We start from the raw sequence: 14,923 nt of genomic DNA, 5'->3' as shown, positions 1-14,923 counted from the left end.
GCAGCCCCCTGTTTGTTAATGACTAGGAATGAAACAGTTGTTGTGACTAGGATAGGAATCATGCTAAGGCTGTGTGAAATAACGTGTTGCTGCCACAAAGCTTGAAGGCTGTCTTTCTTGATGCACAGATAGCTAAACTCTAAAATCATCAGCTTTAACCTATGGATTCTCAAGAAAAAAAAATAAATATAAAAATCTTAGTTGTCATGCTTGTCAGTACAGGACAGGAGCTGGGCATCATCTGGATGTCAGCACACCCAACAAAGTCAGTTCTAACCTAGCAGCACAATTGTCTGTTCTCCTTGTTTGCAAAACTTTTTCTGTGAGAGCCATTAATGTTGTTTCTTCTGCTTACCTTGGTGAGAGGCAGCTCAGTGGGGAAGTGCTTCCAACCTTGGGTGGTCACAGGGACCAAGCCTGGGGAGATGCTGGCATCCCATTGTCCTCCTACCCCCTTCTTTTCTGCAGTAAGGCAGTGCAGCCCATACTGCCCTGCTCTACTCAGGTCACTGTCCTTCGAAAGAGTTCCCCCAGGCTGCTGCCATCTCTGCAGGGACCAACAGGAAGGCTGCAGGAAGCAGCTTTCTCAGTTCCTGGGGAGAAAGTAGTTGGATGCTTCCTAACTTAATCTGGAAAGAGCTTGCATGCTTGAAAGTGTACTTGCTCTCCCTCATTGATTGACCATATTGATATGCTTCTCTCCAAGTTTTAGTGAGTAAGGCTTTTTTCTTGTTGCTGTGAATGTTTCTTCTGCTCCTGGTTATTATCATTTTCTGAGACCATGAAGGTGTGCTGGGCACTATTGGTTTTACTTTTAGGCAATACTGACTTGTGTGTCATTGCCAGATTGTGCCCCCATACTGGCAGCCCTTACTGGTGGCATCTGACCCAGCAGCACCAAGCATTTTGTTTGCATTTTGATGCCACTAAAGAGGTGACAATTTGTAAGACATTATCAGTTTGGTGCTTTAGTTTCTGATTATGCTTTACTGTTTGCTTGTTTGCTTGCCCTCCTTGCCAAACTTTCTGTTGTCAGTGTACAAAACATCACACACACACAAAAAAAAAAAATAAAATTAAGCCCTGTCTTTGCTTTGGTGTAGCATTTCCTATCCAAAAATACTTCAAAACAAGTGTAAGTCTACCTCAGGGATTGCTTTGGTGTTTTTAAAGAAAAGTTTTTTTTTTTTTCTTTTTTTATCCCCCCCCCCTTGTCTGTATTTTCCTTAGATAAAGCCAGATCTTCTCTGGGTATATTAGTTCCTGAATGCTTCTAGCAAAGTTGCAAAAAACAAGTTATGTGTTTGAGATTTCAAGAACAATTTGCCCTGCTTTCCTAGATAGTACCTATGTTCAGCTGGATTTATTTTCATGTAGGTTATCACTACATATGTTGCTGTCTTTACCTTGTCACCTCTTGTTCAGAGGGAGGGCAGTTTTGCTCTTTAGCTTCTAGCTTTTAGTGTGTTTGATGCATAAGCCCCAAATTAGTTTTTTTCCCAGTGTTGTCCTTGCACAGGAAGCATAGGAGCCCATTCCTACCTCTATGAAAATTGAAAAACAAAACTTCAGGCATGTTTTTAAATAGTCACATCAAACAATGTAAGCATCACAGTGACAAAGTTTTGGTGTTATTCAAACTTTATTTTTTGTTTTCTTGTTGTTCATATAAAATTTTAAAGCATTAATGATTCACACCATAAAAATCACAACTATGTAATAAGCAAAGTAATTAAAGACAGTGTTCTTCAACAGCCACTCATAAGCCAGTAAGACTTACTGCACTGAAAACAACATTAAAAAAATTAGTTACTTTCAAGATTTTTTTTTTGTTTGTTAAACATGTCTTTAATTATTTAAGACAAGAAAAAAACAGAAATGAGACATTGTCTTTTTTTTTTTTTTTTTAAACTATTAATCAAGAACAGATTTCAGCTAACCCTCTCAACAAAAGACCCGTCCCCATTGATGCATTCTTTCACCAGCTAGTGGTCTCCTCCTAAAAAAGGAGGGCAAGTAACCACTTTTAATGATCATCAAGTACAAAAGAAGAAATCAGGACTCAGATACAGAGGACATCTAATCTGGAAGGAGATACATAGAGGTCTCGCAGAAACCACTGGTGCTAATATTCTGCCTTGAATGGGTAGTCCTTATGATTGACAGCCCTGCAAAGAGAAATAATTTGTTTTTACAGGTGTTGTAGCAAGCATCTTCAGCAGCATTTCCCTACTGCAGTGGCCCTCCCCCTTGCCAACGTACTCAAGTTTTGCAGCTGACAGCTGTCATTAATTTGAACACATGCTTGTGAACAAGCACATGCAATACCAAGATGCTGAATGCCTCTCCTTCCTGATGTCAGTTCCAGGATGTCTCATCACCAAGGTTTAAGATGGGAACTGTCTCTAGTTTTGGTCAGGTATACTTTCAAGATACAGGGGATGAAAATACAGACAGAGATAGGCCTAGTGGATAATAAGGATAATGAGAAACATACTGGGCTACTGGAACTGCCCTCCAGTTCCTGTTAAAGCTGAGGATGACATCCATCTCCTTTTTAGACAGCTCGAAGTCGAACACCTAGCAGAAGAAAAAAAAGGAAACAAAAGTCTCTTTTTTAGTTAGGTTCATAAGTAGTGAGATACGAAGTGTGCTTCCAGCATGTATTATGACTGAAGGTAAGAACACACTGCATCTATGCTAGTGCTAGTTAAGAAATCATCTTATTTCTCAGCCAGATGTCAATTTACCAATTAGTTCGTTTCTCTCTGAGGCGCTGTTCATAGCAGTAGCTCAGCTGCAGGTACTTGAATGCAAACACCACTTCTGTTTGTGTTGTAATGCACTGACAGCGAACGTAGGTGCTAAGGGCTGATTGCTCAGTGTGTAAGGACTTCCTGGATACCAACTGCAAATTATTGTCTCACAGTTGATGTCATCTAAGAATTGTTGCTAGTGGTTAATAAAAGAAATGACTCCAAAATATAGCAGCATGAACTGAAAGTAACAGAGCAACCATCTAAGATGCCATGTCATCAAACCAAGCATCCGGCTGACTCTCCCTGCCAAGGAAAACCACAGCCTCAAAATGAGACAAATTGCTAATGAGCGTGGTGTTTGCAGTTTGTTCCTTTATGCCCCAAAGCAGGGCTCATTAAGCATCTCCCAGAAGGGAAACCCCAAACTGTGATTCCACTTCCAGCACCCACCCTGGTGTAACCCATTTGTCTATTGGAGATAACAAGATCCTTCTCCCCACAGAAAAAGGTGTGGTGGGTAGGTACTACTGAGCCCTGATCTGTATATCTCTGTGCTCCCCTTTCACTGACTCCTGGGTGCTGCCTGGAAACACAGAGGGGATTAGGGTGTGGGTGCCTATGCCATGTAAATAGGTGGCTGCAGTCCTGATGGAAACTTCACCTTTATGTTTTCCTTAATGCGCTGCACTTTGTCAGACTTGGGAATGACAGCCACGTTCCTTTGGATGTTAAACCGGATCAGGACCTAAATAAGGACAGGGAGAATTATGAGCATAGGGGTGCAAAAAAAATCTTCAAATGCATTTTGTGCATTTTCTCTTACTTTTTTTTTCTTCCCACAAACCCATTCCTCTTTCTACAACCACATTCACTCTTTGGAAAAATACAAGACTGCACAGAGGAGTTTTGATGTTCCAGCATTTGCTGGCAGTCTACTGAAAAACTATCAATTGTTTCTATATCTTGGCTTCTTAATGATTTTTTTTTTTTTTTGGGGGGGTGGAGGGAGAGAAAAATGATGATGCTTCTGGCTTGTATTACATGGGTGCTCAGACCAAATTAGGTCATAGGTAAGTACCTCACCTCATACTCATAGGTAAGTACCTCACCTAACTTAAGCTTTCAGAATGCTTTAAATAGAAAAAAAGATTTCTGAAGTTTTTTCCATCAACAAAGGATTGTTGCATACATTTTTTGCCTGCTCTGCCCATTTTAAAATGTGACTATGGTTAATTGCCTGTGAACACGTGGATTTGTTTGAAATGCAATTCCTGTCCACTATGGGCAAGAAGATCTCTTTAGTGAGTCTAGCAAACCATAGAGAAAAACATTTCACCTTGACTAATCAAGCAGCTTTCAAAGACTCTCTGTGAAGGTGAGCAAACAGCAAGCAATCAGATAGCTCTGCAAATTACTTCTGCTTCTCTGAAGAGTAACTTGCTAACTTAGCTGGAGAAAGGAATAATGTGTTGGTTTGATGATTTGTAAGTAAATCTCATAGGAAAGTGATTTTCAGAGAGGGAGCACTTCTCTCTGGGAGCAGAATAAATCTCCCTAGGAAGGGGGACACTTGAGGTAAGCTCATACCCATACTGATTAGCTCCTTCAAGCTCAATACTCAACATGAATTACCAGATGTTTTCTAAGAGACATGAATGCTGTTAAGAACAGGGGCAGTACGAAGAGTCAAGAGTAGTTCAACCCCATTGTACTGTATCCTTAGGGAAGGCAGCATCCGCAAAGACTGGCCATTGACTCCTATAAATGTCTGAGTAGGAGGAAGAGTTTGGTCTGACATCCCCACTTACCTGGGCAGGGGTTTTATTATATCTAGCTGCAATCTCTTTAATCTTAGGATCTTCCAGCAGCAGGGGTTCCCCTGGCTTGGCCCTAATAAAAGCAAAAACCAGGTATTAGCTACCATACTGGTGGTAGGAAGGTATTAGCTTCCCTGCAACAAAGCAAGAGCATTTCTCTCATTGTAGCTGCATTATTTGCATACTCTGCCACAAAGATTCAAGTTGCAAATCCAGTCGTCTTTGTAGAGAAAGGCTGCTGTGGTTTCTTACCATGGCCGGTTTGGAGAACCCAGGGGACTGTATGCTGTCACAGCGATCCCTTTGGATTGACAGTACTTGATCAGCTTCTCCTGGGTCAGGTATGGATGGCATTCAATCTGTAAACACAGAAACCTGTTGGTTGGCATGGAGGCAGACTGCATGGGGCTCCAGAGCATAAGGTTTGAAATCCTCTTGGGTCACGGACAATGTGAAGAAAAGGTTCCCAGGATCATGATTAAAATCTATCTTTTAAAAATGTTATTAAAATTATTAATGTCACAGCAATATCTAGAAGCTTAATACAGATAATAAGTCTCCCTCATGCCACATACTACACAAACATGGTAAGAAATTGATGGGAAGACTGAAAGTGCAGGATCTGTGGCAAAAATTAGGAAATCAGTCTTCCTGGACTAGTCAGGAGAGCATAACTGCATCTTCAGAGGGGCTGCTCAGAATACCTGGAGTTTGGTTTCTGCTCTGAGTCATGCAACCTCAGGGAGTCTCCTTGATTCCCAAAGAAGGTGAGGGAAATGAGCTTCCTCAGCTTAGCCCTTCTGGACATCCTCCCCATCCCTCCCCTGAGGAGATGGTATATGAATAGACAAAGAAGCCTGAGTCCTGGTTGCTGCAGGCTCCCTGACCTTCAGAAAAAGTTGCTTCAATCTGTGCTTTGGCTGCTGAAATCCCTACTCAAATACACAGGCAAGATCTTGATTCTTCTTTCTTACAGAAGAAGCATGATATAAAGTTTAATAATATTTTACATGTGTATAAGTTTTCCTGTTTTCTTCAGTGTGAAGCCAGTGCTTTAAAAATAATACATCTGTGTAGTGCTACTATCTAGTTGTTTTTTGTTGTGGTGGTGTTTTTTTCCAGAGAAGGAAATAATTTTGAATTTCATGTTAAGTTACTTCATTTAAGTTATTTAAATACAGCAAGATGACATAAAAATGAATGCAGTATAGAAAGGAGCATCCCCTTCTGTCAAAAGCACCACATGTTATTGCAGCTGGAAAACACTGTTGAGGGTTTAGTCACCCTGCATATTGGATTGTAACAGCAGCATGACAATGACCTAGTTTAAGGTATCTATCAGATCAGGGCTATAGTAAATCCCTAGCATTGGCTGAATGCTACAGCTATATAATCATTGTTTCTAGTTTAGAACTGTTTCAGTCAGAAGGGCTGTGCAAAATGAGAACAGTTACGGTTGCAGGTGAAGAATCAAAAGGAAAGAGTCAAAATCTGTTTTCCCAAAAATGACCTGAGCCAGGCCGAACATGTCTTTTACATACAAAGAGATACCTAGTGTTTTGTGAGATCTTTCCATGGCACTGAAACTATTTTAAAGGTCGTGGCATAAGTCAGCTTTAACAGCTGAAGTATAACTCAAATATATTTAGGCATATTCCAAGATCAGCTGACATCAGTGGAGATAAAAGTCTTACCTGGTTATTTACAGGCTTGTACTTTAGTCCTGGCTTGTTCAAGATTCTTTCAATCTGCTCATGGTTAAAATTGGAAACTCCAATGGCTTTTACCATGCCACAGTCCACCAGCTCTTCCATAGCCTAATGAATGAGGACAACAAATGTGTATTTATGAGGTGGTATTAACTGTCATGTACAGTATTTTATTTCATTAAAGCTTGTGACAAACCAAGAAACATCCCATAGTAGATTAAATGACAGTATCTTCAATTTTAAGAAAATATATATCTTTGCACCTTGTATTATCTGTGTGCTTTATGTCCTGTTGCAGATGGCAAAGTAACATAAAAAGGGTAGGCCAACCCTTTTGTAATGGGATGGAAATATTTTGCTTAGGCTTCTCTGGGAGTCATTTTACTAGAGCTGAAAAAGCAGGGGAGATCCCCCCACCTTGTCCTAAGCCAGCATACTACCTCTGAGTTGGCAGAATGCAGTAGGGAAGATGTTAGACTAAACCTAGTTATCTCCGCATACTTTCTTGTGGCTGTAATCTGCCATTGTAGAGAAAACTATGTATTCCCAGAGCTGCAGCACCACAGTGGTGCAGGTAGCAGGAACAGACACTGAATCCTCCCAGTCCACAAGGAAATGAGGATTGAAGGATGGCCTGAGATGCTGATGCCCCATGCTGAAAAGTATGAGAATTCCTTATCTGTATGAAACTCCCAGTAAATTAACAGCCACGCCTGCATTAATACATGCCTCAGTTCTACCATTGTACATGTTCAAATATTGTTTTAGGGACAGCACCTACAGTGCTCATAGGTTTGTCCTCTTTATTCATAGAGAAGACATACCCTTTCAGCTCCTGAAAACAAGAGAAAGCAGCAGCTCTTTCTGGTCATGAAATGTAATTTTGTGCAACTACCCAAACCTGTACCCAAACCCATCCCTTAATTTCATTGTACATGCACATTTCTGCTCCATTTTTAGTGCTGACACATGCACAAAAGACCAAACATTAACTTACCTCCCATGTGTCCAGAAAATCTGTATCACTGGGGATTGCCATACCCTTGTCATCTGTAGGCATCAGATCTTCACCAGCCTGTTATTTCAAGGCAGAATCACAGGGACTTAAAAGTTGCATTTCCTACTGTATATTACGATTTCTGACTGGGAATTACAGGTAGTAAGTTAGTAGTTTGTTTAAACATATCACTAAAAATTATTCATGTTCCTCGGTATTCTCTTGGACAAGGGCCATACTTCTACAAATCAATCATTGCATACAAAGAGATGGGGATTAGTAGTAAATATTTGAGTAATTTAGGCAGGTCTGGAGAGAAGGGAACAGACACTCCCATACTTTTATTCTAGAGTTTTTGTTTATTTTACACTGGTGCGGGGGGAGGGGGACTAGAAGCAAGTTCTTTCTGTACTGTGTTTCACTTCTCACAGTTGGTTTCTCCAGATCAAGCCCACATCTCGAAAAGATGATATGATCACACCAGTCTGGCCCAGCACAAGGCCATGATACCAAACTCCATCATCCATTGGTTACACTTTCCCTGAAGACCCAGGGTGTTCATTAGCAATACTCATAACCACAGCTATCTCAGTCTAATACACATGGAAGGCCAGATGCACACCCTAAAAATACTACTGCCTAGTTACTGACCAAATGCTGGCTTCTTCCAGGTTCAGGGAAGAGACAAAGGAACCATAGCATATCCTTGATGTATAATGAAGATGGACACAGCACAGATGAGAAAACACACTATGTTTTTAACCAGGTAAGGAGAAAAGAGGAATGTAAAGAAGAACTACCTTAAATCCCGTAGGGAAATGTATCAGGTAGAGGTCAAGGTAGTCCAGCTGCAGTGCAGCAAGGCTTCTTTTGCACCCTTCCTTTACCAAGGACTTCTCATGAAATGTGTTCCACAACTGTGGAAGAAACAAAGCTCAGCTGTGACTCTGCAGGTTCCATTGTCCAGACCAGAGAAAAAGATGCTAATACTTCATAGAATTCACACAGAATCACAGAATTGTAGGGGTTGGATTTCAATGGTTAATGTAGGACAAATATACACAGATAGAAGAGTTAGTAGTGAAGGTGGAAAAGCAGTATTCTTACTCATGAAAAGAGATTCTCTGAACAAGATGTAAATCTCTGCCAGGTATACAGCATATTTTTACTGTTAGAGATTATTTATGTATATCTTTTTTTTTTTTTTTTTTTTAAAGACTAAATTTCAAGTCTTGAGCACCCCATAACTACCCTCTTTCTGTACTTTTTATCTGACTACTTGGCCACTGTGAGGACCATTCTGAATTCTACTTAATTATTTTTGAAATGAAAATTCAAGTGCTTAGGTAGAGGAACTCGCAAGTATTATTCAAATTAAGAACTATTCTTTAAGTAAAAATAAGAGTGTGAAAGAGTTTTGTTCTGCTCAGTATTTTCTGTTTTTGCACATGAAAAACCTCAAGTCATAAGTCTATTAATTGAAATATTTTCACTTTTTGGTAACGAGCATTGCTGAGACAAGTGGATAAGATGAGGGAATGGAGTACATACACAGAAAATACTTGAGACTTAAGTCCCATAGTTTAATTTCTATTCTCTTTTAGGATTACTTTTTCTACATTACACCATTTTCAGTGTCTTGCACATCAGTAAGTAGCACAGCACCTTTGAATTCAGACATCTGATTTGTCTGTTCTTCCTGATCCTTGTAGGGTGCACACATATGAACCTTCAGTAAATGCAATGGAATTATTAGTTTAGCAACAGCTAAGTTTTCAACAGTTCCTAGTAAGGTTCAGTCCAAGTTGCAAACAAAGAATGGAATTTACACTCTGCAACAAGGTTATCATAAAATGAGTATAAAAGAAGGGAATAGGTCCTTAGGGTACTTTAGGGATGAAACAAGGGTTTCTCTGCAAGAAAAGCCAAATGCACCAACATTCCTGCATCCTCATACCTTAGTGACAATGAAGAGATCTTCCCGCCTCACAGCTCCCTCCTTGATCTTCTGCTGGACTGCATTCCCTATTTCATGTTCATTTTGGTAGAAATAGGCACAGTCGAGGTGCCGGTAGCCTGCATCAATAGCGTGCTTCACCACCTCTTCCACCTTTCCTGGAGAAGCCTGAAAGCAGACAACCAAACTATGAGCTCTTCCATCACCTTCTGCCAGCATTCACTGCTGTGATAGCTGCACCAAGTCTCCCCTACCAGCAGCTGCTGGTGTCTCCTCGTCAGCTGCATTTAAATTTAATTTTAACTTCCCATTGCTGTAGGGAAAGGACTGAAATCCTGGGACTGGAGCAGAAAGCAGTTAGTTTCCGCGGGACATTTTGACCCTACTCCTTCTAGGGGTTTCACTTCCCTTTATGTGCCCCCAGCATCACCCAAGCAGCTTTGCCACTTTACCTTCCCCAAACCCTTCCCCACAAAAGCAGGTTGGTGGCACAATGCTCCCATCAAGTGACCCCCCATCCCACGGGGGTGAGCTGCAAGTGCCAGGGGGTGAGAAAGCCTTTTGCAATCTACTTTATTCTTTTGCTCCTGCTTTTATTTTCCCTTCTTCCTTCTGTTATACTTGTTGCCTTCTTCCTTTACTCCCCCCCTTCCAGCTGCCTGGTTATACAAGTGCTGCAAGCAGACACTGACACCAACCCACGGACACCTTCCACAGCAGCCCCCGCATCTTGATTTTTTTTACCCACAGGAACCATGGCCCCTGCCCCGGTACCTGCCAGGTGCCCAGCCCCAGGATGGGCATCTTCATCTTGTTGCTCAGCTCTACACAGGGGCTCGCCATGGTGTCACTGCCGGTCTCCTTAGGCTGCCCGCAGGCATTTTAAAGCTGTCCTGGCCCAGCCTCTGCCTCCACCTCTCTCTCCGCCTCCCCAGGCTCTCGCAGGGCGCAGGGCGTTGTCAAGGCTTGGTTGGCTGCTGAGGATCTTTTAATTTACTTGTTTAGTTTACACTGAGCAAGCCAGACGAAAAACGGCTGATTTAACGATGAACTCAGCACTTAGCATGCTGTCTCCGGAAGGCCTTCATGTAGGGATGAAACGCTTTCAGAGCGCTGATGACTAAAGGCTGAGGGAAGCTCTGTGAGACTAGTGTGCCTCAGACATCAAGAGGCAGGGGTCTGGGAGGGCTGGGCTGTGCAGCTGGCAGCCAGATCCAGGCAGGATTTGCCTCAAATGAGGAAGCTGAGGGGCTTCAGTTTGGGAAGCCAAGGTGAAATCCACACCACCAAACCCATGGGAGGGTTGCCCAGGGGCAACAAGAATGGTTCAGATTCGGCCTTGCTTGTGTGGTGCCAGCTTTATGTTTCCTGTGCTATGTTTGTCACGGCGGCACTTGGCTGCCTTTCAACAGGTGCCATCAGTGCTGACCGCTTCCATGAGTGATGCAGTTTACTTATGTACATTAATCCGGGTTCAGAGACCTGATATTAAGCATCAAAGCATTGGTCCAAATTTGCTGTGGGTTTTATCTCCCCAGGTCTACAGGAGGCCCCTGCCTCTTGTACTGTAGGGGCTTTCAGCATCTAATTTAACCATAATGTTATCTCATTTCTCAAAACAGATTTTCTGATCACCTTTGAAACTGTTTTTGTTTTGTTTTGTTTTGTTTTGTTTTGTTTTTCTGTCTTCTAAACACTTCCAGCCACAATTCTATATTATGGATTGAATTCCTTCCATTTTCCCACCTGTTTCTATTCACAGCATGTTGACACAATTACAGAGACCAATGTCTCTTTGGTGCAAGTTCTTTTAATTAATAAATTAATTATTATTATTTTGTATTTTATTACTCCCAGTTCAAGCAATGACAAAACTAGATATGGATGCAGACACTGGACACATTTTAATCAGAAAAGGGATCATGTCCTAGGGTGATTAAAAAGGCAACACGTCTCAGACACGGAGCATGAGATGTGCACAGGCAGTGCTGATGGTCCATCGCCACTTGCCTGGCCCCCTCCTTGCTCCATGACCCCCCCGTGGCTGTCAGTGCTCTGCATCCGTCCCTGTCCAGTGGCACACATTGCAGCAGGAGAGAGCTGGCTAATTGTGGTGGTGGGGTCCCTTTGCCTTTAATGATTTGTTAAAATGTTGTACCCTTGGAAGGGGGGCAGAGAGGATGCAAGAGGGGTGAGGAATTTGACAGAAAAGAGAGAGCAAGACTTACACAAAGACAAACAAATCTGCAGAGATTTTATAAATTTAATAATGGATCATCTATTTTAAGGACAGAAAGAGCCACTCTACTCTTCTGCACTGATCTCTGATGACAATGACAAACTTTTGCACCCAGCCCATGATATATACCTATTGCTTAAATAGTTATTGAAGAGTCTTGGGTGCTACAGCACTAAAATCATGTAAAGAACAAATTGGAAGATTTGAGATTGAGCTACAGCTTATCTTTAACTACATCAACTCTTGTTCTGAAAGGCATAAAGGGACTTTTTTTTTTTTTTTTTTGGTTTCCAGATTGACAATTTTAAAATAATTTTCTTCTGCAAAACTAAGAAGTGGTGGCTGGTTTTGATCAGTTCAAAATTATTTGTAATTTGGATGTTTCTCTTCAGGTTCCAGCCAGCCCCCTCTGTGAAAACATGTCCTAAGCTTTTATGCACTTAGCCAGTCTGACATAAGTGCATAAAGATCAGCTGAAACAGATGATGTCCAGATTTTCCTCAAGTATTATCTGTCAGACTAAACTCTGCTTTCTCTTTGATCAAATTTTTAGCTGCATGATAGATGTGTATGTATTTTGCTCTGAAACTGTGACTGATTGGAATTATACTGTAGCAAATCACAAACCTTCAATTTGTGTGGCTCTCATCCCTTCTCAAGGTGGCCTTTTTGCATTTTAATCCACTTTGGAGGTTGACCTCCATGTTACAAGCCCACCTCAGCACAGTGGAGGGGGGGCTCCCTGTTGTTATGGGGGCTTGCTGCCTAGCTGCATATTCTTACATCAGGCTGGCCATTTCCTAAGGATCCTGCCCATCAATTCTTCGTCACAAGCCCAACTGCACCAACAGCCAGATCTTCCCCAGAAAGCTCGAATGGAGAGGGTAGCCATGGCAATCCTCACCTTTTAATAAAGAATCACATTCCCAAAAGCATCAGAAACAGTTTGTACATGAATTTGTGAATTCAATTTGCTGTGTAATGTGACTACTGAAGAAAGGAGGAGAAACAAAGAATTAAGAATTGCTGGCATTGCAGGCACTCTAAAAAGAAAGGATCCAGCATGTGGACCTGCTTGAAATGGGCCCAAAGAGTCGTGGTTAATGGAGTTAAATCCAGTTGGAGGCCGGTCACTAGTGGAGTCCCTCAGGGCTCAGTACTGGGGCCAGTCCTCTTTAATATCTTTATTGATTATCTGGATGAGGGGATCGAGTGCACACTCAGTAAGTTTGCAGATGACACCAAGTTAGGTGCGTGTGTTGATCTGCTCGAGGGTAGGAAGGCTCTGCAGGAGGATCTGGATAGGCTGCACCGATGGGCTGAGGCCAACTGTATGAACTTCAACAAGGCCAAGTGCCGGGTCCTGCACCTGGGGCACAACAACCCCAAGCAGAGATACAGGCTGGCAGATGAGTGTTTGGAAAGCTGCCTGGCAGAGAAGGACCTGGGAGTGATGGTGGATAGTCAGCTGAATATGAGCCAGCAGTGTGCTCAGGTGGCCAAGAAGGCCAACAGCATCCTGGCTTACATAAGAAGCTGTGTGGCCAGCAGGTCAAGGGAAGTGATTATCTCCCTGTATTCAGCTCTGGTGAGGCTGCACCTTGAGTACTGTGTTCAGTTTTTGGCCCTGCATTACAAGAAAGGCATGGAGGTGCTCAAATTTTCCATGGATGTCTCACAGCCATGAGCCCCATTTCACCCACAGACTGTGGGACAATGTTCAGCTTGCTGCTCTCCTTAGCTAATGCATACGTGTTTGTGCCCTTTTTTCTTAAGATAAGACTGTGCCCACATATGTGTATACAATGAGATATGGGCACCTGAGTAATTCTCTCTCTATCTCCCACTGATTTAACATTTGGGCGAGTTGTGTGCTGGCCAAGAGTGGCCTCATTGCTACCATCACAGGAAGCCTTGGGAGCGCAGCTGTGGACATGAGTGTCCTGTTCCCTCCTGCTGCTCCCCAGCCATGCCTCCTGCCTGGGAGGTGTAATAGGTGCTGGGCTTTTCCCCGACTGGGGGCTTCCCAAGAGCAGCTGAGCACCAGGAAGTATTTTGGGGCACCCAGAGGTGCTCTGGAGAGCAGGGCATGCAGTGACATTGCCATAAGAGAGAAGCAAGGTGGGGCCTGCAGCTGGTCTGGCCTGCAGGCCTTCATGGTTTTGGAGTGAACTTCCTGGGGGCCAGAGTGGAGAAGGGAGAGATTTTGGCAGCTCAGGAGGCTACAGCACGTGTCTGGCTGGCGAGATCTGCTGAAAGCACAGTTACACATCCGAGCTTTTCTGCTTGGGCGTTTCTGTTCTGTTTAACCTGATTGCTTTATCTGTTTGGAAAAAGATAACTCCCATATTTACAGCATTGTAAATCCTACCTTTATGGGAGTCAAAAAGCTTTCCAACAATTCATTTATTTATTTATTTAGCCTGGATGCTGAATAGGTGTAGACTGAGGCCCTCCTACCTCAATGTTTAGCTGAGTCATGGTGGCTTTGCTTCCCGCAGAGTGTGGCAGCTCTCCCGGAGCACTCTGCCACGTTATCCCATGAATCAGCATGTGCAGACACAGGAACTGACTCATTGGTATCCTCGGGAAGCATAGCCATGGCTTTCAAGGCACTGCTGCCTCCTCACTGGATGTTCACTGGTATTTGATTTTGACTTGTCCTTCCTGAAGAGCGACATTCAGGGCTGCACATTCTTAAACTACAAAACTTAGTGGTCTAGCTCTCATCAGTTGCAACAATAATGAAATTACAAGTATGAAATACTGAATAGTAGGAAGGTAATTATCGTCATTTATATTTTCATGAAACCTGATGTTTTCTGTGAGTCTAAAAACCTTCTGGGCATCCTTGCAGAACTCTGTGGGTTCAGACTGAGGCACAGCCACAGAATCACCAAACGGCTGAGGTTGGAAGGAACCTTTGGAGGCCATCTGGTCTGACTCTCTGCCCAAGCATGGACGCCTATAGTCACTTGCACAGGACCACATCCAGGCAGCTTTTGAATATCTCCAAGGAGGAGACTCCACAGCTTCTCTGGGCAACCTGTGCCTGTGTTCTGTCAACCACATAGTAAAGGAGTGCTTCCTAATGTTCAGACAGAGCTTCCTGTGTTTGTGTCCACTGCTTGTGCTGGCACTTGGCACCACCGAGAAAAGCCTGGCTCTGTCTTCTTTGCACCCTCCCTTCAGCTGTTTCTACATATGGGTGCAGGAGGGGGCTGGCCCGCAGGAGCGGTAAACTTGGCAGTGGTTTCCAAAGCATGGCTCTCACCTCGCTGAGCCTTCACCTGCAGCTGGTTTTGAGTTTATTCTCCCACAGAATGGCTGCTGTAGCCATGTGCAGCTGCTGTTCAGCTGTGAATTCAGCAGGTGTGTGCTTTGTGCTCGTTTAAAGATGATAAGCACTTTTTGCTACGCAGACAATAAGCTGCCTGCTGTAAAT

General features: G+C 43.0%; 1 protein-coding gene across 2 annotated transcripts; it reads right to left on the bottom strand.

The window, feature by feature from the left end:
- Positions 1-1,662: 1,662 nt before the first annotated feature.
- LOC309884489 (aldo-keto reductase family 1 member B10-like) lies at positions 1,663-10,119 on the bottom strand (the record flags this gene model as incomplete). 2 transcript variants are annotated; one of them, XM_082773512.1, is made up of 10 exons in its annotated part: positions 10,014-10,119; positions 9,240-9,407; positions 8,083-8,199; positions 7,283-7,360; positions 6,271-6,393; positions 4,829-4,935; positions 4,568-4,649; positions 3,421-3,504; positions 2,498-2,580; positions 1,663-2,168 (listed from the first exon to the last, which is right to left on the bottom strand). In XM_082773512.1, the coding sequence occupies exons 1-10, from the start codon at positions 10,080-10,082 to the stop codon at positions 2,126-2,128; spliced, it is 954 nt and encodes a 317-aa protein (XP_082629638.1). In that variant the 5' UTR covers positions 10,083-10,119. The 2 variants fall into 2 exon arrangements, with proteins under 2 accessions (XP_082629638.1, XP_082629637.1); XM_082773511.1 differs by lacking the exon at positions 1,663-2,168 and having other exon boundaries at positions 2,428-2,580.
- Between the last annotated feature and the right edge of the window lie 4,804 nt (positions 10,120-14,923).

The sequence above is a fragment of the Aythya marila genome (genome assembly GCF_965140915.1).
Source record: "Aythya marila genome assembly, chromosome: 1".
NCBI classification, from domain to species: Eukaryota; Metazoa; Chordata; class Aves; order Anseriformes; family Anatidae; genus Aythya; species Aythya marila.
Note: the sequence above shows the minus strand (reverse complement) of the source record. Positions and strands in the feature narration are given on the sequence as shown.